This window comes from Maniola jurtina, chromosome 14 (genome assembly GCF_905333055.1).
Source record: "Maniola jurtina chromosome 14, ilManJurt1.1, whole genome shotgun sequence".
Taxonomy (NCBI): Eukaryota; Metazoa; Arthropoda; class Insecta; order Lepidoptera; family Nymphalidae; genus Maniola; species Maniola jurtina.
In genome coordinates this window covers 5,240,802-5,264,387 of record NC_060042.1, presented here as the reverse complement: position 1 = coordinate 5,264,387, position 23,586 = coordinate 5,240,802, and the positions used below count along the sequence as shown (strand labels likewise).

The window sequence follows — 23,586 nt, the reverse complement described above, 5'->3', positions numbered from 1 at the left end:
TTAGTGGAAAATTAAACACAAATTGTCGAATAAATAAAATGTTGCCCTTTCGACGCGTGAATAAATATTTTGCACCGTGTTTGTACTTTGTACCCATGTATGTTACTTCTTCGTCTTAGGTTAGGCGACCGCGCGTCGGGCGCCTTGCATTTTGCTTGAGATACCTTATGGAGCAATTTTATACTTGAAAAACGTATGCAACTGTGTACTAACTATTTAAAGTTCGTGTTGCTTGAAGCCGAGTTGCTTGTATGACATTTCCTGACTATGCATTCGCCTTCACTTTCAGCACCGCATATCCAGAGTATTAATTTTCAATTCTGATAAATTCACACATTATAATATTCGCCCAGGGCAGTGAAAGTCATAACTTACAGTGTTTTTATTTTGTAAAATAAAATTAATGTAAGGATAATAATTATTGGTATCAAAATTTTTTTCGACTCAACCCTGGCTAGCTATTTAAAAAAAATATAGTTAAAAGGTAATTTTATTAAATTTGCAACCATTTTATTTGTGTTGTAGTATTACTAGGTAGGTTTTGCTAGTCTCTAGTAGCAAGTCATCACACACTGATCGTTTGTCAAAAATCTGTTTTCATTTCCACCGCAGCCACTCCAAAGGAACAGGTCGCAGCGACCTTCTGAAGCATTGTAGTAAAATCTGAAAGAGGAATTGTTAGGAAGGTTAATAATATTTTGATATAATTTCGCACGCCATTCTTGGCAGAATATGTGGATGATATTAGACAGTCCTACTCGTATGTAAATAATAATATTATGTTCCATACTACCATAATCTGCAAAAAAATGATTATGATTATGAAAAATCGGTCAAGTGCGAGTTGGACTCACACACGAAGGATTCCGTACCGCCGTAGAAGAAATAAGATTTCTTTTTAAGTTTCATGGTGGCCATTTCTTTTTTGAAATTTTTATTGTTTGTTCTTTTTTTTAAAGTGGCAATAGAAATGTACATTCCGTGAAAATTTCAATTCTCAACCTACTGCGGTTCACGAGATATAGCCCGCTGACAGACAGACGGACGCGACCGACTGACGGAAAGCGGACTACTAAAATAACCTAACCAGTGATAAATCACCAATATTATATTGGATAAAGTTGGTGTACATACCTACTAAACCCTACAATGCGGGTTTGAAAAATACTAAATCACTAAAACTACAACATAAGGCATTGGCGTTGGATTGTGTAATGGTATAGTATCATAATATCATTATGTTTTTGCTAGCGTTCTGGTCACATCCTGTATATAAAACATAAAAATTGCTTCTACCTATGTCCGTTACACACTTAACAAGTGTAAATTAAAAATTTATAACACCCCCGACAAGTGAAGGTTACAGTAACTAGAAAAGAGCTGATAACTTTCAAACGGCTGAACTGATTTTTTTGGATTATAGCTAAGAACACTCTCGATCAAGCCACCTCTCAAACAAAAAAAAAACTAAATAAAAATCGGTTCATTTGTTTAGGCGCTGCGACGCCACAGACAGATACACAGATACACACGTCAAACTTATAACACCCCTCTTTTTGGGTAGGAGGTTAAAAACCATCCAACCGATGTGGTTTCAATAGAAATCAATAATGCGAAGACGACAAAAAAGAAATAGGGATTTTTAGAGCATTAGCACATTTGTTAGGTTTTAAACAGGGTTTAACTATTTTGACTCACCTCGGATATCTATAGATGCATACCCCCTGATCAGGACGAAGGTAGCAAAAATAAGGTCTACGTCTACCTAAAATTATAAAAATGAATAAAATAATCTGTTTATAATTATTTTTATGGGGGAAAATCTTTGATTTTCTGGGACAAAAGTACCATAGTATGTTTATTTCCTGGCCCTTAACAGTATTCAATATTCATGCAAAAAAAACGCCGATCCGTTGCTCCGTTGTGGTGTGATAGACGAACAAACCAATAAACTAACAAACAAACACACTTTCGTATTTTACAATAATATATAATAGTTAATGATAAGGTATGATGTGATGTACAGAAATCGTCCAGTAACAGTTTTATTATAACAGTATTCTAGATTCTATTACCAGATGCTTTTGACGAAACAGCAGACAGTTCTTTGGGTGCGCTTCTGGATATTCTGCGCTCTTGGTCGTGAGTTTTAGGTAACGTTAGAACAAGGAAACGTGAAAAATTAATTAAATTAACTATAAATTAATGATTTACTTAAAATTGATTTTAATTACTTAATTAAATTAAATTGATAGCTTATTATTTAGGTACTGGTCAGTTCAAAATAAATCGTTAGGTACCTAATTATATAGTGTGTGAACTAGTGAGGGGCGTGAACGAATACCAATCGATTGCCATTGTTAAGCAACGTCGATCCAAGTCGGTAACTGGATGGGTGACCGACTTTGGAGGCCCGAATTAGGCCTTTTCATTTCCTCCGTGCTTCAGTGAGCACGGTAAGCCGTCGCACTTGTTCCGATTAATATCACTAACAGCTGTAACATCTAAGAGTCAAAATCTCGTTCACTTAGTACGCGAGTCTGACGCACACTTGTCCGGTTTTTGTATAGAAAATCTGTCAATACGTCAAAATTCCTCATACAAAAGTTATTGAACGGTTAAAAAATCGGCCCTTAGTCGAGTTGTAAGTATCTATGCGGAATGATCTGGGGGAATCTCACGCATTATACTATCTTAAAAAACTCTACCATTATAATTAATAGATTAATGCAAACGGAGTTACGACCCGCAGCAATGAGAAATATGACTTTAGAAACATGAAGATCAAGCTATTTTGTGTAAACCCTTACCTATCGATAGATGTTCACCGTCTCTTCCTAAACCATCATCCCCAGGCAAAAAGGGTTCTTCAAATTGTCCTTTGGCTTGATAGACCAAAACTATCAGCATGAAAATATATTGCCAAAGAGCTCCCATCTTAGTAGTGTAAGTTCGAAAACTAAAATTGAAACTATTGAAATAATTTTATGGCCCTGAATTTATACTGAGATTTTTGTACGGTCTACCTAATATTTATTTTAATTGTTTCATATTTATAGTTTTTCAACCGTCATTTGTTTCGGTTTATTTGTAAAATATTTACTTTTAATTATAAGGCAAGATAAGTTTAAAAACCGGTCAATTCGCACACGAAGAGTTCCGTACCATCATCCAAGAAATATCTAGGTATAATTGACTTTGTTTTCGTGATGTACCTACTTAAACACTTTACGTTTTTGCGGATTTTTCCTTTTTAACCCCCGACCCAAAAAGAGAGGTGTTATAAGTTTGACGTGTGTATCTGTGTATCGGTCTGTGGCATCGTAGCGCCTAAACGAACGAACCGATTTTAAGTTAGTTTTTTTTTGTTGGCTTAATCGAGTGTTCTTAGCTATAATCCAAAAAAATTGGTTCAGCCGTTTAAAAGTTATCAGCTCTTTTCTAGTTCTCTTCTAACCGTCAGGTTTATAATATTATGTCAATGGACAAATGTCAAGCTGTCAAGATGGACGTTGCCTAGTTACATAATTATTTATTTGAAAATGATCGTAGGCGCGGAATAGCTGTAATCCAAAAAAAATCGGTTCAGCCGCTTGCAGCCGTTTGAAAGTTATCAGCTCTTTTCTAGTTAAGCTGTAACTTTCACTTGTCGGGGGAGTTATACATTTTAAATTTACACTTGTACTCGTACCTCTGTGCTCGTACTGCTAAGTATAAGACATACTTGCCAAATTTCATGATTCTGGGTCAACGGGATGTACCCGTTATAGTTTTGATTCTTCTGACGGGTTTGGACAGATAAACAGACAAACAGGCAGACAAGTGAGCATACAGACAGACAACGGAATTATCCTATAAGGCTTGCTTTTTCTCTCTAGAGATATGGAACCCTAAAAATTATTTAAATGACCGTAAATATTTTAATCATAGTCATATCACTATTTTATTATTGAGTTACAGGATATCGTCAACAGTATTTCGATGTTGGTAATAATATTATACTACAAGTGTAAAGTAAAAATTTATAACATCCCCGACAAGTGAAGGTTACAGTAACTAGAAAAGAGCTGATAGCTTTCAAACGGCTGAACCAATTTTCTTGGATTTTAGCTAAGAACACTCTCGATCAAGTCACCCTTCAAACAAAAAAACTAAATTAAAATCGGTTTATTAGTTTAGGAGCTACGATGCCACAGACAGATACACAGATGCACAGATACACACGTCAAACTTATAACACCCCTCTTTTTGGCTCGGGGGTTAAAAATGTACAACATAAAAAAATCCCAACGAGACCAAAGCAAAGTTCCTACCCTGATAACAATAACATTAAAATTTTATTTACCTTACAGAATCGCGGTATAGTTTCAGAACACGTATAATATACAATTAAGTTTTCAAGACTGTACCCCTTTAGCCCCTGAGGGTCTTATGGGTGCCGTTGTTCCTGTTTTAATAAGTAATTGAATTCTTTCAACCACAATAAGATATAAAGAAAATACTGTACCTTTTATTTCAAGCTCTGAGACTTGCGGGCAAACTAATTACTTTCAACTAAGCTTGTGATTAATTTCATTTGATTGTATTTAACAACGTTCTGCCCACTTGTTTCATCTATTCTTTTCTATTCTAAAACAAAAACATGAGAATTTCTTTGTTGTTTCTTCTTATTTTTGTGAAAAAAGGTTTAGTTGTACTTATTGGTCACTTGGGCCTACATGTTTTTCCTTGTTGTAGGATTCCGTAACTCAAAAGGAAAAAGAACCATTATAGGATCACTTTGTTGTCTGTCTGTCTGTCTATGTCGTCTCTGTTAGAAAAGGGAACCAAAACCATATAGGGTAGGTACTTACCGTTGAACTAGAATCATGAGAGGCAGGAAGGTAGGTCTTATAGAACAAGTAAAGAAAAAATTTGAAAACCGTAGAGAAAAAATATTAAAATATTCACGAAAAAAGATTTAATTTACTAAATCACATGTAGATGGCGCTGTCAGTCATTAACTTGCAGTGTTACAAATAAAAGTGTTTCGTACGATGGTCCGGAACTTGTAGTGTGCGACTGTGCACTTGATCGATTTTTTAATTAATTACCCGAAAATGACGCCGAAACAACTAAAACCCCTTAAAAACTATACAAAATAAAATATGTTGGCAGTTTGGTACATGGGACTTTTTCATTAAGTCAATGAACAAAAGGATCGTTTGACGATACCCATATCAGTCAGAGCTTAATAACGTGTAACTTGTGAAATGTTGCCAATAAAAAAGGTCAAAGGAATGGTGCAGAGCCCGCTTGATTTTCAATATTTCAGCATAGACAGGTAGAGAGGGCGTTGATGCTCGTCCGATGTATTAACCTGAATTTATTTGGCAGTTTTATCGCTGATGTATGGTAATATTATGTGTGAATCGGGAAAATAAATTTAGAGTTAGGCTACAATTAGACCATGTGCCCCTCTAGAACTAGGTACATAATATAGCTTAATATAGGAATAAGTACTTTGACTGTGTGAAATATTATTATGTGGACGCGTAACTATACTTAGCAGAGGGTCACCTTTGCATTTTTAAGCGTCCTTAATCTTAGAATCTATTACATTAAACACCAGAATATATAAAAATAATATAGTTCAAATACCTACGATACGTTGGTAAGTATCTAACTATAATTAGATGTTTAGTTAACAAGTTTATCTAGATACTTAGGTATCACTTTCGCGCAACTTATCCCGCGGGAAATTATCACATTCCTACGGCCAACACAAAAGACACCGTGTAAAGCGCGGTTGTCCAGGTACTAAGCAATAAATAATGTATTAACATTTACTGATAATATTTCTTCCAACCTCTACATTGCGACTCAGGACCAAAATGATAGGTTACAATACTTGGTACTGTAATGGAACATAAACGCTACTGATAACAATAATGTAATTTAACTTTTTCTTATCTATGGTCACGTATAGTGCCCTACTCTACTTCGAAAATTGCATCCAATCCAAATATTGATGAGTTCAAAGCAAAACAGCTGACAAGTACTTATAGCAAGGCCGTATTACTTACTATTTGAAACGATTGTAGTCAAGCGTAAACCTATATTATTATAGCCAAAAAAGTCTTAACAATATTATCTCTGTAATCTGCTTAGATACATTATATTTTTCCAGTCTTACAATAGTCAATGTCTCTAGGCAATGTTTGAGTCTCAATAAATAAAAATGTACTAAAGTCAAGTGTACCGTGTGAAATGTTCATAATAAAAAAGGTCAAAGAGAATGGCGCAGGGTAGCTGGTTTTCAATATTTCAGAGTAGGTAGGTAAAGGTGCGCGCTTGGTGAATTTGTACTGAATTCATTCGACAGTTTCAACCAAAATTACAACACGATCTTTGGTTGAATGGGTCTAAGCCTCAAGTTACGTTGTTGCTTTGACCATCTTCTTCACTTTCTAGGATCCATCTAAAACTAGCTCACTGCCTAGTTGTTTTCATACGAAATTAGTTTGTTTCTAGAATGTGTCAATCGAAATGGCTGAGTGAATCGCTCCGCAACAGATACTTACTTACTAAATATGCACGGCGAAAAAAAAAGTGCTCCGTTTTCCTAAATAAATAAGTCTAGTCGATTTACTTAACCTTGGCTCTAAAACCACTAAAATTTCACTGTGTACCTACCTACCTATAATATCATTGGTACTAAATATTATATCGCATGTGAATTGTTTAGGTAGAGTCAACGAGCGCCCACATAATAACCTCTATAGTGAAATATTGAATAGCAATCCCTACATTCGCCATCCCTTTGACCTTTTCTAATAGCATTTCACTTGTTGTAGTTATGGACAAATATATTTATCTCTTATAAAATACATTTACCTATGTACCTATGTAAAACATATTCTCATATGTTACAGCCCTTATTAAAATATTATACATTGCATAAATACAATGAAAAAAGTGTCTATAAGCAATTTTATTGTAATCAGTCTGTATTAGTGAGGGACTATTGTAAAACACGAACCAAACACAATCCATCTTATTGAGAAAAAATATTAGTATTTGATTTTATCAGCATAAAGTTTTGTATTCAAGGTCACAGTCTTATTCATACAAACGCACTCGATCGACCTACGCAACCGACATCAGAGTAGCAGGAATTCCGGATGAAAAAAGAGCACAAAAGGCCCTGGATGTTAAAGTTATGTGAGTAAAAGAGTATAGCTTGTATTGCACTCCAAGAGACTTATTAAATCGCTCCAGATATTGCCATATCGAATGCACTCAACATCGACCCCGATCCAAGTATTACGCTGAAGTGTGTGCGGATAACTGGAATTTGGCAATAACCGTTTCGCAACTGAATGCACTCTGTGTAGATGATATCTGTCGGTTGCAGCTTCCATATTATATGCGCCTATAAAGGCTGTTTTAGACCGAAGCAACAACATGCGACAATACGGCATGCTACAAATGAAAATATTAATTTTGCGGCCAGCATGCGGCACTCTATTTTATGCCTAGACAACATCATTTTGTAGAATCGTATTTTACGGTACGACAGTCTGCCAACGATTCTTGCTATGTTTTAAAGCTTTTTATATTTGCTATATAAAATATTGAACCATTGTCCATGACACTGTGGCATGCCGCATTGTTGTACCATGTTGCTCTAGCTTAAATGAAGCTTACTAGAGACTGCACACTCACAGAAGACGAAAGAGGCACATGCTTTATTGAAATTGCGAGTAACGTCAGTAGCATCGGGAACACTGTAAAAAAATTGAGCAGATGTCATCATTTACACAGACGCAGCAGAATTTTGCTGACGTCACTTTTCGACAAATTTTCAATAGGTCTCCTACGGTCATGGTGCCTCTTGCCTGATGATAAAACAGTACTCTTGAACGAGACTACTATGTATCTATACCTACTATATACGGATTACGGACATCGTTCTATTGAACTTTATTACCTTCGAAAGTGGTGCTTGTAAGTGCAGAGGGTGTTTAACTTCGATAAAATTAATGTCCCGGTGTTTTTGCAGAACTCTATACTCCAGTTTAGTGTTGCAAAAACTAAAAGTACTTGCAAGATTAATAGTGAATTTATTTTGCGATTAAATTATTTGAATATGAGACTTCAAGCATTATTGTTAAGGTCATGTTGACTGAAGAGAGCTATGCTCAGAATTTCTTTAAGTACCTGTATAATATATGATCAAATAAAAAAGAAAGAAGCGATCCGTAGACGAATCATAATAATCTAAATAGCCCGATGGGTCGCGAAACTTAAGTGGCAATGGGTGGGGCACATGTTCCATGAACCGATAGAAAAAGTTGGGGTCCCAAAGAAAGCACAGCGTTCGCAGACCACCTAATACTAAGTATTAGGTGTGTGGCAACGAAATAAAAGTTATTAAGTACCTTCCCGTAGTTGCTTTTGTTATGCATTTCAGTAAATATGAAAATTGTCGAGCTTCAATTGATATTTCCAACAACCTGTACAACAATTACAGGGGAATGAAGGGAGCGTGATATAGATTGACATTAGAATATGGCGCGTAGTGCCTGTAATAAATCATTGTCTAACTAACAGGTTTCGCGCATTAATCGGATTTCTCATTATACTACATACTCGTATATCAAGGTCTTCCGGCGGAAGATTTCAGTTACTTCCCTCGTTAAGGTGGCATTCCACCGTGAGTGATTTCACTCGAAACTATTCATCTTGATTAGCGTACGTACTCGTACCTATCTATTAGTTGTGTGCGATTTTACATATATATCATGGCAAGTTACAGGTAAATTCTATTTTCCGATAAGCAATCTGCGAAAGAACTGGGAGATCCTAATATAAATTAAAACATTAAATTATACAACGTTATTCACGCCATAATAAACTTGAAATATCATTTACTAATAACAATGTCATAATTAAATGTAATTCTCAAAACCGTTACGGACGCGGTTCCAAGTTAAAAATGCAAATGAAACTACAAATAAGGCGGACTGGCAGTTGTAATCACAGAATAGCATTGTACACCCCTAATTGCTTCCCAGGAACGAAATGCTAATGGGCGGCATTTATACCGACCACTTTGTTAACTTGTCAATCCTACGCTTTTTCCTACTTTTATCTGAAAACGAATTGCAGAAAATACAAGTTGCCTGTTAAACCTTTACAGACATTGCCGACTTTGTACCCAACTTACGTTCCAACTTCCGACCTGATAATAATACGCGATACGTAATTAATTTAACAGGAAAGAAAAAAGGTTTAATATGGAATAGGATAGTTAACCACTTTGTTAACTTATCAATCGTACGCTTTTTCGTGCTTTTATCTGAAAACGAATTGCGAAAAATACAAGTTGCTGTTATACCTTTACAGACATTGCCGACTTTGTACCCAACTTACGTGCCAACTTCCAACCTGATAATAACAGAGGAGAGCAAAAAGTTTGATATGGAATAGGAAAGTGAACCACTTTGTTGACTTGTCTATCCTGTGCTTTTCCGTATTTTTATTTCAAAATTAATAACAGAAAATATATTGGGTTGCCAAATTTTCACAATAAAAAACATCATATCACACTAATCACACTAATATTATAAAGGCGAAAGTTTGTATGTGTGTGTGTGTGTGTGTGTGTGTGTGTGTGTATGTTTGTTACTCCTTCACGCAAAAACTACAGGACGGATTTGGCTGAAATTTGGAATGAAGATAGATAATATCTTGGATTAGCACATAGGCTACTTTTTATCCCGGAAAATCAAAGAGTTCCCACGGGATTTCGAAAAAACTAAATCCACGCGGGCGAAGTCGCGGGCATCGGCTAGTGACTTAATAAACTTATAGCGTAAGCACAAGCTGAATATTCGAAATCGATATTATTAGGACGAAACTGTATCAGGTGATACATTTTCGTCGTAATGAAAATTGGTGCGCACTATTAATGAAATAACTATCGTATCTCTTCTCTATCTCTTCTCTCTTCCGGTAGTAGATCTTCCAACCATAGACTATGTTAAATATAGCATACTGCAGTCGTGAATGTAACTTGTATCGGTTACGAAGTTGGCTAAGTGTGTAGAGGCTTTTATATGCGCTAACGCTTTGACGTAATGGCTGTACAGTGTACCTATACCCATACTAATGAGAAAGGACCTTGCAAATTAAAAATAAAAACAAAATGGCTTTTAATATTTCCTATCCTGTGGAAAATTAATCCCTTAACTCAATTATATTAAGCCGAATTGAAATATAGTAAGCCTCGTGAGAATTTTTGTTAGTTAGAGTTGGTATACAACAATAATTACTAAAGTGTAGGTAATCTACAACGCCAAAAATTTATTTTACTACCCTTAGGTTTTCTATTTACACTTATACTTATAGACCTACATTACATTTATTATGTAAGTCCATAAAATCTGAGTCTCAGTTAAGGGAGTCTCTCCGTCACTCGCTCCATACAAACGTAGTTCCAATTTCATTTGAATATTAAGCAACCAAAGTCAATGAAATTTTGCAGACATATTCTAGAAACTAATATCTATGCCTGTGGTTTTCCAGATTTCTGTTAAAATATTCCTGCCATGTTAAATTTTGATTTACTGGAAGTTAACAAAAGTGATGAATTAATATTGTGTAGAATTTTTGCAATTTATATAACCAAAATAATAATTTATAATGTCGAAATATAAAAATTCTGTAACTAACCATGTCAACAACGCGCGCAGTCGAAACTTGTTAAAAGAAGAGGGAAATTCAAAGGGAATTTCTCTGCGAATAGAAAATAGACTGGAGTATGTACACACTGGGTGACTGCAAACTACTAACGGCAAAAAAGATGGCCAAGTATCTTCTTGACACGGTATTACAAAGTTTCAATAGATGGATACAAAAAAGTATAACTCTCCTATTACCTACTCAAATGCCCACTTTAACACTGGAATTCATAGTCAAGTTAGGGCTTCTTTAGGGGATCACTCAGACGTTATGTGTCATATTCAGCTTCAATGCAATGTATTGATGTAGTTAGTCAGTCTCTAAACTTGATGACCTGGCCCGGCTACAGATGGATATACTTTCTAAGTATGGGTCTAGAGGGTCTATTTTATACAAACTCTAAACTCTTTCTTGACCAAGTCGTTAATTAAAGCTGTAATACAACATTTATGTATTTCAATTCAATAAAAATTAATGTAATTCAATATTTAAGGAAGAAATACAGAAATCACTAAAGCTTGAGGCCTCAACTGATATCATTCTCGTTGTACTACAAGATTCGTCGTTGCCCCTTTTGCAGATCTAGGGGCAGTGAACCATCTCCTTAATTTGATTCTAGTTTTTCTAGTACACGATTTAGCGATCCAACTCGTTCTCTAGTTAAACCAATTTAGAGTTTTACCTTAATTTAATTTAGCGGAATGGTTACCATAAATCTAGATTAGCACTTTCCTCAATCTAACTAACAAATCGTACCATTGATTATTTACAAATATTTTTGTAATTGAAATCTCAGACGTTCTATTTAGTTAAGAAGTCCTACTGTCTCGTAAAATCTGAACTAGGTAGAATAATTTATAAAATTACTAGAGGATGCCCGCGACTTCGTCCGCGTGGATTTAGGTTTTTAAAGATCCAGTGGGAACTGTTTGATTTTCCGGGATAAAATGCCTATGTTAATGACAGGGACGCAAGCTACCTCGGTACCAAATTTCATACAAACCGGTTAAGTGGATGGGTTTTTATGAATCCCGTGGGAACTCCTTGATTTTCCGGGTTAAAAAGTAACCTATGTCCGTCCCCGGAATATAACCTAACCTTGTATGAAATTTCGTCAGAATCGGTTAAGCTGTTGGGCCGTGAAAAGGTAGCAGACAGACAAACAGACACACTTTCGCATTTATAATATTAGAATGGATTCTTATCTCAATACACTACCTACCCATTTTGTAACAATACACCAATTAACCAGAAATTATGTTCGTATAAAATGAAGGTCTATCGTTAGAAATTCAAGACGAGTGACTCTCTCCATTATAAATGATATATTTTCAAGTGATTTGAGAACAAAAATAAATCTACGGGCTACGTTCCAATTTATTCAGTGACTGTGACGGTGACGTCTCACGGTGCGAGATATTGCGAGTCACGCTCGAATTCGAACCGAAGCGATCTACTGTTGATGTTTTTAACCCCCAACCCAAAAAGAGGGGTGTTATAAGTTTGACGTGTGTATCTATCTGTGTATCTGTCTGTGGTATCATAGCTCCTAAATGAAACGATTTTAATTTAGTTATTTTGTTTGAAAGGTGGCTTGATCGAGAGTGTTCTTAGCTATAATCCAAGAAAATCGGCTCAGCCGTTTGAAAGTTATCAGTTCTTTTCTAGTTATTGTAACCTTCCCTTGTCGGGGGTATTATAAATTTTTAATTTACACTTCATGTAATACTAGCTTTTTCACGCAACTTCGTGACACCTGCGTGAATCTAAGTATTTTAAAGATCCGAGAGATTGAGAAATTGGATTTTATTAAAATCCTTCTTAGTGACGCTAAAGAAAAAACCTTTACATGTGAAATCTTCTGTTTCCAGATCTAACGGTTTAAACTTTACGTGTAATACATAAAAATCACTTTTCCTTTTGAATAGAACGATAGATGTATGAACGTTTCCAACGAATTTGCACCGGACATAACCTGAAAGACGACTAATGTGTTTGATTTTATGACATCGGTATATTATGCGTGACTTGATGTGACATAATGTGGTTCGCACTATCGCGTACCGTGATAAGGCAGCATTGTAAGAATTGTCCAAAATAAAATTTTATGGTTTTATTTCAGCTCATTATGTTTGAATACCGCTGTACTATAATATACAGATGGACCGAAACAAGCCTGCGTAATTGCTTTACGTATTGAAATTGCGTGACTAATTTTGGTAAAAGGAAAATTTTATGCTTTCAATAATAATTAAAATAAAATAATGGAAACAGCATTTATATTTATATTTTAGTTGCTTGGTGACGATTTAAATATTCATAGTTATTCTCGTCTCACTGAGGCTCGGTAACTGTATTATTATAATATTTTACTGATAAACGGCCTTCAATGGAGATAAGCCAACGCAGGAGAAATCATACCTACTGCACTGCAAATCACTCTCTATTCCTTCACTCTCATATCGATCTATGGGACTGCAATCCAGCACGAGTGGAAATCAGATGCAGGTGCTGGTGCTTTCCGAATCCATCTTTCAAAACTATGTTTCATTTTGAAGACAAAATATACATACTTGCGTGTCTAGTTTGTCACGTATTTCTACTCTGTTGATTAGATATTTTTAATAAAAACAAAGACATCGTAAAAACGCGACTGTTTCACAATAAGGGGCCCTAAACCCATAAAAAGTTATTTTTCGTCTGCTAGGTAAGTATACATTGGATTTTATTTACAATTTAATTTCCCATTATGTTTCGGGCGAGCGTTTCTTAAATAAAAGCACGTTAATTGATCTTTTCAATTCTGTTCAGACTTGTTATTATACTACATTTTTTTCTTAGAACATTTAAATTTTTTTTTTATCAGATGGGTTGGCGTTACTCAATAATCAATATTAGGGTGGGTCTTTAGGTATTATTTCTGCGTTTCAAATTACAATACATATAAGTTTTGCGATTATAAATGATATCAGTACAAAAAGCTACAAGTAAGGACAAAATTAATACTTCCATCGAATGTCACGTTTTATGAAAAGTGTTTGGGTGATCAGTGTTCAGGATACAAAAAGAATTTTCCCGAACACGGGAGCTCGAGCAATGATTTTGTAGACCCCAAAAACCTTTTTACGCCTCCGTGTACATCGAAGCCGTTTTCGATTGCATCATAATGATATTATTTATGGGCTCAGGGTATTGTATGTATTGTATCGGTCGGAAATATTTGAAGTTATGTATCTATATACTAGCTGATGCCCGCGACTTCATTCGCGTGGATAAAGGTTTTTAAAAAATGCCGTGGGGGCTCATTGATTTTCCGGGATGAAAGAATTCTGTGTGTTAATCCAGGGATAGTATATATCCATTCCAAATTTCAGCTAAATCCATCCAGTAGTTTTACGTGAGAGTAACAAACTTTCGCCTTTATAATATAAGTGTGATATGAGAGTGACTGACCGTTCTAGCAACGCACAGCTCAAATTACGAATGGACCGAGCTGAAATTTGCCGTGCAAAACAAAAACATACCTACCTAATAATCAATAATAATGTTATACATGTAAAAGCATCTGTCATTCTGTCTACTAGCATTTCACGGCCCAATCTTCTTAGTTAAATATGACGAAATCTGGTCCAAAGGTAGTTTGAATCCGAGGATGGACATAGTAGGAACTTTTCATCCCGGAAAATCAGGCTTTGATAAAATCTAAACCAACGCGGATGAAGTCGCGAGCATCATCTAGTATTTTATACTCGTAATGTGAAATTTAATTTTAATTTCGACTGTTCACCTAAATCTGCCCTGCTTCCCCCTAAGTATTAGCCTTGAATATAATTGGGAAAAATTCTTCCGTATTCGGTTATGAAATTTTGCTTTTGGAGATCCAAATTTTCCATTCAGTTTGACTCCAATTAACGCCTTTCATATGTGAGGTACGTACCTACACATTTTCTGCCTGTAATTAATATTATCATCATACCAAAGGAAAAAAAACAATGTCCAGTGACCCAAGTCTATTTTCTTGAATTTTCAACTTCGGGAATAATTTTCATTTTAATTTTTCTATTTAAAACTAAAACTGAAATGCGAAAATGTCTGTCTATCTGACAGCTAGCTTTATACGTCCCATCCGTTAAATGATTGTGTCAAAAAGTGCAGATATATCTTGCATTCCGGGGGAGGATATAAGCTATTATTTGTCCCGGAAAATTGAAGAGTTCCCACGGGATCCTTGAAGGACGAAGTCACTGGCATCACTTAGTATTTTTTTAACGAATATTAGCCAAGTTTATTATGCTGACTAATATTCCCCTTTTCCCTTCAATTAAGCGTAAAGCTTGTGCTAGCAGTAGGTACGACAATAGTGCAACGGGTGGGGTTTGAACCGGCGACCTTTCGGTTTTCAGTCCGCTCCTTTAACCGTTGAGCTATCGAGGCTCTAATAACATATTATAATGTTTTCATTATTTATAGCAATAAAACTGCCACAAAATACTATACTGGGTATTAAATTAACTGACAGTTTTAATTAAACTTTTGGTTAACTGGTTACACTGCCACTGATAGGGATTTAAAATAAATTTTTATTACTAGGTATAGCTGAAAATACTTGAAATGAAATATCAATTTTAATATTATCTCTTCCGAAATAAAAATAACGGAAAAGTCCGCAACGTTTTATACAGTACACAGCCAATTTCCAGCTACCAATTATATTTCATTGATATGGGACTTAACTACGAGTAAAATACAAAACACGTCAATTTGGTAAGAAGTGAGTCTGTTGAGAGATCTCCTGATCTCCTGAGATCTTATGAATTTATAACATCCACACAATCCTAATTGAGTCAATTAACGTTTGATTGTCACTGAATAAGAGATAATATGTTTGCTAAAGCTTGAAAAGCTTTCTTTGATTATCTTGTAAAATATTACCAGTTATGTTGGTTTCTTGAAATTTCCTGAACCTACTCTTATATATCTAGGTAGGCTCGAGATGAGATTTTGTGGTTCATCGTCATCATCATCATAATTAACCCATCGCTGGCTCATTACTGAGCACGGGTCTGCTCCCGGATTGTTAACGATTTAGGCCACAGTCTGCCACACTGGCTTAATACGGATAGGCAGAATATTATGGAGAAATTCGGAAGAATGCAGGTTTCCTCACGATATTTTCCTTCACCGTTAAATCAATATATAATTGCTTTTTTACATATAATAAATAATTAATTGCGTAAAACTAAGTACTAAATAACTAAGTTAAGTAAGATGAGTTGGTCCCGGAATCAAACCCCCAACCTATCGAATTTAAAGAATGATAACAGTCATGTTAAATTCATGAATATTCCTAAACACATATTTATTTCTAGTTGCAATGAGATTTTGTGGTTAATTATGAAATTGTAGGATCGACGCAGTGGACGATTTTCACACTACTAGACACCCTAATGGCTAATTGTGCCAAATCTTTATGTAACCAAATATTAAGTTTATTGTAATATTTTAAATGTACCTACCTACCTTTTTTTGGTAAGATTTTGATTATATGTTTTCGGCCATAGTACAACTATAATTTCCCAAATCTATGATCAACTTAGGGCCGATTTTTCAAAGGTCAAATAACTTTTATCTGAGGAATAAATATGACGAAATTTCTGAGTTGGAAGTTATTTGACGATTAAAAAATCGGCCTTTGACAATAAAATGTAATCCGCTTTGCACTAATTATGCTACTTATAGTTCAGTCAATTTGTAAATTGCCCTCCGAAAAAAGACCTACCGTAATTTGACATAATGAATCGTTAGGGGGGCATGTCAAGAGGTCACAGGAAAAATAAAAAGGTCGCGCTGATTGCTGATTTTGAGAAATTCAAAAAATGAATAAAAAAAAATTGAAATGCTTTTTTCTTGGAAACTATTGGTTTTAGGAAAAAGTCATACCTAGAATCGACAGCGTAATTTTATTTTACTGAGCATAATAATTAAAAGTTATTGCCCTTTACCCTTGCTACGTTGGTTAGAAACTCTCATATCAACGTGCGGTGTTCTTTGTGTCTCATATTTAATTAAATCCTGTTTGAATTGCTAGGATTTCGTTTCGCCTCCTCGTTCGCTAATGATGTGAGGAAACACCACAAAGGTAATCTGGTAATATGGTTCTTCGCGAGATCTTCTGAATTTATAATGTAAGCACAACTGTCAGTATTCATTAACATTTAATTATTTTCGCACGTCTGCTCGTAATGTTTAAGGATTCTGGATTATCAAACATTATATTTTATGTTCCGAGTATTTCAAAACATTAAATTCAATTTATGGAGTTTATACAGATATCTACGTTTTATAACCAGATTAGCCTATATTCGTTTTTGAGATGCCCGTACCAAATGCCACAAGTGTAAATTAAAAATTTATAACACCCCCGACAAGTGAAGGTTACGGTAACTAGAAAAGAATTGATAACTTTCAAACGGCCGAACCGATTTACTTGGATTATAGCTAAGAACACTCTCGATCAAGCCACCTTTCAAACAAAAAAACTAAATTAAAATCGGTTCATTAGTTTAGGAGCTACGATGCCACAGACAGATACACAGATACACATGTCAAACTTATAGCACCCCTCTTTTTGGGTCGGGGGTTAAAAATCGCTTAAACAGATGGGCCGTAAAACAGGTAACAGGTAAACAGAAAGACAGACACGCTTTGTATGTATAATGTTATGATGGTGCACATATATTAACTCCTTTGCCTTAGCGAAGAAAATCGGTATTCAGAAATGTAATAACGTGTAACAATAGTCCATTTTGAGGACGTCAGAAATTCAATATTCAACAGCTTAGCAATATATTTCAATAATCCTATTTTCGGAACAGTTTTGTACGCTATTTTTTCTATACTATAGAAAACAATAAACTCAAATTGACTGCTGCAACTCGGAAACATTTACGGGAATATTTCCAAACACAAAACTATCCGGGAATATGCAGATCCTCGTCGATATTACAAATAGTTGGTGAACTGAATGAGCAAAACTGAAGTCTCGATTACTACTGGACCCGAAAATATTTGACCGGGTGGTCTCAGAAATGGTAAAGATTTCTGAGAAGAACGCAAACGTGGCGCTTTGTAGGGTCTTGGACTGTAGTAATAAAATGATGTGATGTTTTTGTATAGCGGTAGTTATAGTAAAGAGAATAATTAAAGATGGAATCATGATTTTTATTTATTTCTAGCATAATTAATTAATTATTTACGTCACGCCGCGTTGTACCGAAAGCGGTTAATGACGTCACAAGGCGTGAACGACAAATATTTTCCAATTTTTAGGGTTCCGTACCTCAAAAGGAAAAACGGAACTCTGTCTGTCTGTATATATGTCCGTCCCGTCGCTACGACCGTCCCTCCATCCGTCTGTCCGACTGTCCGTCCGCCCGCCCGCCCAAAGCCCGCCCGATGGTACAATAGTTTGAGAAATAAGTAGTAGTATAAATAGTTTTACAAATGAAGCTTAAATATTTTATGATGTTTAATCAAAGCACCTTTTATACATTTCATTATTCCGCCACATTTACCATTTAATTCTAAATTTATCATACTCTGGCTTCAAAAGCATTCATTAGAGTTGAGTTTTGGGGGCTTTACTTTGACAATGATGAATTTTGAGACACGAATGCGTTGAACTTTACATTTGGGATATCTTAGTATGTGAGACTCGTAATTCCTCCCTTGTAAGTTGGATCACGTTCAACAAATATTTGGTGGAAGCACACAAAGACATTGTCGCTAATAGAGGTACAAACACATTGAAATTGATCAATCAATCATTATAATGATCCTGAAATAAGAGTAGGTATATTCATTAATTCATCCACTCACCAGTTTAGCTCACGCATCATCATAAAATATAAATGACGTCATGAAAATCTAATATGGTAGATATACAAATAAAATAAACAATGAAAAATTAGACAAAAATATTTATTAATCTTAATATCTAAAAAGTAGGTGAGATCATTTAAATTGTAAACGATGTTCCACGATAAATCAATTTCTGGATATCGTCATTATTTTATTTACTGATGCTGGACACGAGTCTCTTAAAGGTATTTCCACTCGCCATGGTTTTTCTGTAACTTGTGTCCATCTAAAAGAAAGGAGGTTTCCAACACAGCAAATTCCGGTGCGTGGTCGTCATACTCGCATCTTAGTAGGCGTACCCTAACGTATTTTGGTCCTCAGAGTTATGTGCTCTTCTTATAGCCTTTATCTTCTCATTTCTAATTCGATTACGTAGACAAACTCCAAACATACTGTTTCCATCAACCGCTAAGTGACTTTTAGCTATCTTATCAGGATTATGATTTCAGCTGTCTTTTTTTAAATTTATCCATAGGTACTAATCCATACTAATATTATAAATGCGAAAGTGTGTCTGTCTGTCTGTCTGTCTGTCTGTCTGTCTGCAACGTTTTCACGGCCCAACCGCTGAACCGATTTTGATGAAATTTGGTACAGACATGGGCTACATCCCGGGGAAGGACTTAGGCTACTTTTTATCCCGGAAAATCAAAGAGTTCCTGCGGGATTTAAAAAACCGAAATCCAGGCGGGCGAAGCCGCGGGCATCCTCTAGTAATATTATAAATGCGAAAGTGTATCTGTCTGTCTCTCTGTATGCTACCTTTTCACGGCCCAACAGTTTAACCGATTCTGACAAAATTTGATACAGAGTTAGCGTATATCCCGGGGACGGACATAGGCTACTTTTTATCCCGGAAAATTAAACAGTTCCCGCGGGATTCCTAAAGACCCATCCACTAAACTGATTTGTATGATATTGGGTACCGAGGTAGCTTGCGTCCCTGTAATTGACATTGACAACTTTTTATCCCGGAAAATCAAACAGTTCCCACGGGATCTTTGAAAACCTAAATCCACGCGGAAGAAGTCGCGGGCATCCTCTAGTTTATTCATATAAATTCTACAACGTTCTTAACATTACTAACTCTACAAACTGGTGGGCCAGTTTGTTGTGAGAGTCTCAGTCACTGGCTTCAAGATATACCTAGTTTCACATTTCTGTGATCAAAAATTGTCGCGTCATCAGTTTTAGATACAAAAAAAAGGAAAACCAATAGAAGGCAACGAACCGTAAAAAGCTAGATAACTAGATCGGGCTCACAACAGTTTTAATTTACGAATTGTCTGGAGTCTTTTTTTCGCGCTGTGAATTTTTCGCTCCATTCATCAGTCGAGTGTCGCAGCTTCCAGAGCAATTACCGATCGTTCGCTACATTGGATTTACCGTTAAATTAGATGCTTCAAACATTGTTGCAAAGGTTTTTTTGGGAGTTTTTTATCTTCTTCCATACCTATATACTTAGTACCTATATGCCCAGAGATAGCAAAATATAGAATAGAATAGATTTTATTCAAATAAACTTTTAAAATTGCTTTTGAATCGTCAAATAATTTACCACTGCTTCGTAATGCCGTTCCTACCGAGAAGAACCAGCAAGAAACTCGGCGGTTGCTCTTTTCAATTAACAATAATATTCCATACTACAAGCAACTGCAGCCCCGCGCATGGCTGGAGCAAGTCAAATCCATGCTTTGCTAATGTGGATTTTTGGGGGATCTCAGTCAAAGTCGCATTTGCTTATCATCTGAATCACTTGAGTAGGTACTTTTTTTTAAAATTCATTATAGGCAAGCGCTTGACCACAATCTCACCTGATGGAAAGTGATGATGTGGCCTAAATTGGTATTGGCGGATTGTAATTAGTAGGAAACACAACTTACTTTTTGATGGTTAAATAGAAGACTTTTTAGATTGGATGGCCTAGACCTCGTAGCTTTAGTTAAAAGTTGACGAAATTAATAATCACCACTATCATCTAACAATTTCTGACCAGTACATTACCTGTTTTGAATAAATCGTTTGACTTTGACTCTTATCTAGCTCTACAATACTGGTGAAGTGCGTAATGGCAGACTTAATGTACCTTTTTGAGAACATTATTGGGAACTCTCAGGTTCCAATGTTTCCCTTTACCGTAAAAGCACGTATTAAGTATCTCTATCGTATTCACTATCTCTCGACGGTAGGGTCATATAAAGTTACTAGCTGATACCCGCGACTTCGTTCGCGTGGATGTAGATTCTTTTAAATTCCCATGGGAACTCTGATTTTCTGGGATAAAAAGTAGCCTATGTACTAATCCAGGTAATAATCTATCTTCATTCTAAATTTCAGCTCAATCCTTCCAGCAGTTTTTGCGTGAAGGAGTAACAAACACACACACACACGCACACACACACACACACACACACACACATACAAACTTTCTCCTTTATAATATTAGTGTGATTACTACGCGAAAAACCACTTACGAAGTTTTCTTATAAATTAAAGTTCCTAACACAACAGCATCGTTTTAATCCCTACAAGAGTTTAAGTAAAGTGACGTGGTAATTCAGGGTTGACTTGTAACAAATTAGGTGGAACGCCTACTAATCGGGTTCGTCGGGGCACCCAACCCGTCAACCTAGCCAGAGTTAAGCCGGGATTCGCAAAAAATAAATTGGGCGGGCGGAAAGATCAAACCCGATTTGGGATAACATATTATGTTGCATGAGTAAATTTGATGACTTAATTTGTGGTACAGGGGTTATTGGTTACAGCAGTTTTTTCAGTGAGTACACGCCGCTATCTTGTCCATTGAGATTTCAATTTTAAAGATAGGGCTGGGTAAGATGGGAGACCACTAACTTGAGCTTAAAATAACGCATTCGACGCTAGCTGATAACATAGTTTATAGTTCAAATCACTGAAATGGACACATACAAGTACGCCGGACTCTTCGAAGTGCCATAAAAAATGACAGCAATTTTTCTGCCGATTCTACGTGCCCAAAAAGCGTACTTAATCCGAATTAAAATTGATACTTTGTATCAAATGGTTTTCATTTTGACACTATGTTGATATATATGATGTTGTTGGTATATGACCAGACCAGGAATCAAACTTGGTATTTCTTGCTTTCGTGGCTAATTTTTTCTCTACTGTACCTGAAAATTAATAATCACGAAGTAAAATTAAGAAGGTTTATATTGATTTCCTGTAAAACTATAAAAAATAACGTCATAAAACAATGTGGCATTAGTTACGCAACTAATTAACTAGAGAATCTAATTAACTAAGCTAAAAGGCTTTCAGGGATAGAATATTTCAAAAATAACCAAGAAAAATATCTTAAGCGTTCGTTCAGAGATTTTTTTTCCAAGCAACTTGTGGAAGAGCGTCACTGGAAACTTGGTATGAATAAGATATTTTCCATAATGAGCTAGTTAAAGCTTGACTGAAGTTCTGAAATATTATGATCATTATGAAAACATTATAATATTATATTTTAAACATACCTAATATAGTTAATATAATGTTTAAAATATATCATTGAATATAATGTACTAGTTTTTAGGGTTCCGCACCTCAAAAGGAAAAAACATCCGGCCAAGTGTGAGTCAGACTCGCGCAACGAGGGTTTCGTACCCGAGTGTCTTTCCCGTCATTTTGCACGATAAATGAAAACTTTTTATGCACAGTATAAAAATAAATAAAAATTGTTTTAGACTGTACAGGTAAAGCCTTTTCATATTATAATACCCCTTTTGGTATAGTTGTCTTACTTTGAAAACTAAAAATACTAAGAATCACACAAGACCGGTTTTTTTTTTGTATTGAATATAATATTATGGTGACATCTATTTTGATTTAGTAAGTATGATCCTGAAAACCAGAAAAAATAAACTTGTAAAAAACCGAAACTCTGGTGTCTATGTAAATCTAAGCAACTAAGAACAGCGTTCCCAAAAAAAAAGATGTTGTGAGCATCCACTAATCCAACTAAATATCAAACTTCCTAACTTGATCCTAAAGGATCTCTAAAATACTGGTCTTAAGGTAGCTTTAAACCTGAATAAATACCTTCCATGCTTAGATTGGCTTTCTCATGAAAATTAAATTAACAACTTTGAATAGCGTTTACAAAAAAATCATAAGATACCAGCAGTAAGGCAGACGATGTTGTGAGCATCCGCTAATCCGACTAAATATGTATCAAAGTTCCGAACTTGAACCTAAAGGCCGTTTTAAACCCTCTCTTACCCTCCAGTAACCAGTTAGTCGGCTCATGAATATTAAAACGGCTCGACGCTTTCACTGCGCTCTACTATTTGCAACTATTTTAACAAAAGCTCTGTTGGGATTAAACAGATTTGTCAAATGTATTTTCTTAAATAATAATAAATTCAGCAACAAGAGTCGAAAAGAGAGAAAGTTGAGAAATGACGGATTTATTTTAGCGAAAACTTATTCTTGTTAAATAAAGAACCAATAAAGGAAATGTGATGTAGCCTTATATTTTGAGATCTTTAATTTCCTGTTATTTGCAAATAGGTTTTTAAAATTTCATCTTGGTCAAAAATTATGTTACATAATGTATTTGTTATCATTTTCAGCCTATGTGTGATTTTGTTAATCTGATCAGAATTCTATGGAGAAAAAACAAGCTACATTACAAAACAAAAAGTGTTATTATACTTTTATTGGATGCTCCAAAAGTAAATATGATCAATAGCATAACCACCAAATTGGGTCAAGTTATTACTTTCATGGTGAGGCAGAATAGTGTATAGGAAATGACATGATTTCCTATTACTATCCTGTTTAGTCATCGTATCCTAGTATTTTATTCATCATTCCAATTTTCTGTAAGATATTTTTGTACGTAAAAAATATAAATAGAATGGCTCTTGCTACTATAGATATATTCCTGAGCTTATTAACCCAGCAGGG

The 23,586-nt window shown here is 35.3% G+C and overlaps 1 protein-coding gene and 1 long non-coding RNA gene across 2 annotated transcripts; both read right to left on the bottom strand.

Annotated features, from left to right (window-relative positions):
* Positions 1–251: 251 nt before the first annotated feature.
* On the bottom strand, positions 252–16,557 carry LOC123871766. The gene is made up of 3 exons (XR_006797342.1): positions 16,462–16,557; positions 9,868–9,870; positions 252–261 (listed from the first exon to the last, which is right to left on the bottom strand). It is a non-coding gene; the product is annotated as an uncharacterized LOC123871766 (long non-coding RNA).
* Positions 475–3,016, bottom strand: LOC123871755 (kunitz-type serine protease inhibitor-like). The gene is made up of 3 exons (XM_045915703.1): positions 2,811–3,016; positions 1,699–1,765; positions 475–663 (listed from the first exon to the last, which is right to left on the bottom strand). The coding sequence occupies exons 1-3, from the start codon at positions 2,935–2,937 to the stop codon at positions 552–554; spliced, it is 306 nt and encodes a 101-aa protein (XP_045771659.1). The 5' UTR covers positions 2,938–3,016; the 3' UTR covers positions 475–551.
* Positions 16,558–23,586: the final 7,029 nt, after the last annotated feature.

Bases quoted from the DNA above. Each gene is read 5' to 3' on its own strand.
- LOC123871755 (XM_045915703.1), bottom strand. From the start codon at position 2,937: ATGGGAGCTCTTTGGCAATATATTTTCATGCTGATAGTTTTGGTCTAT. The intron at 1,766-2,810 runs GTAAGGGTTTAC...TTATAATTTTAG, and splicing joins CGGTGAACATCTATCGATAG to GTAGACGTAGACCTTATTTT. The intron at 664-1,698 runs GTGAGTCAAAAT...TTCCTCTTTCAG, and splicing joins TGCATCTATAGATATCCGAG to ATTTTACTACAATGCTTCAG.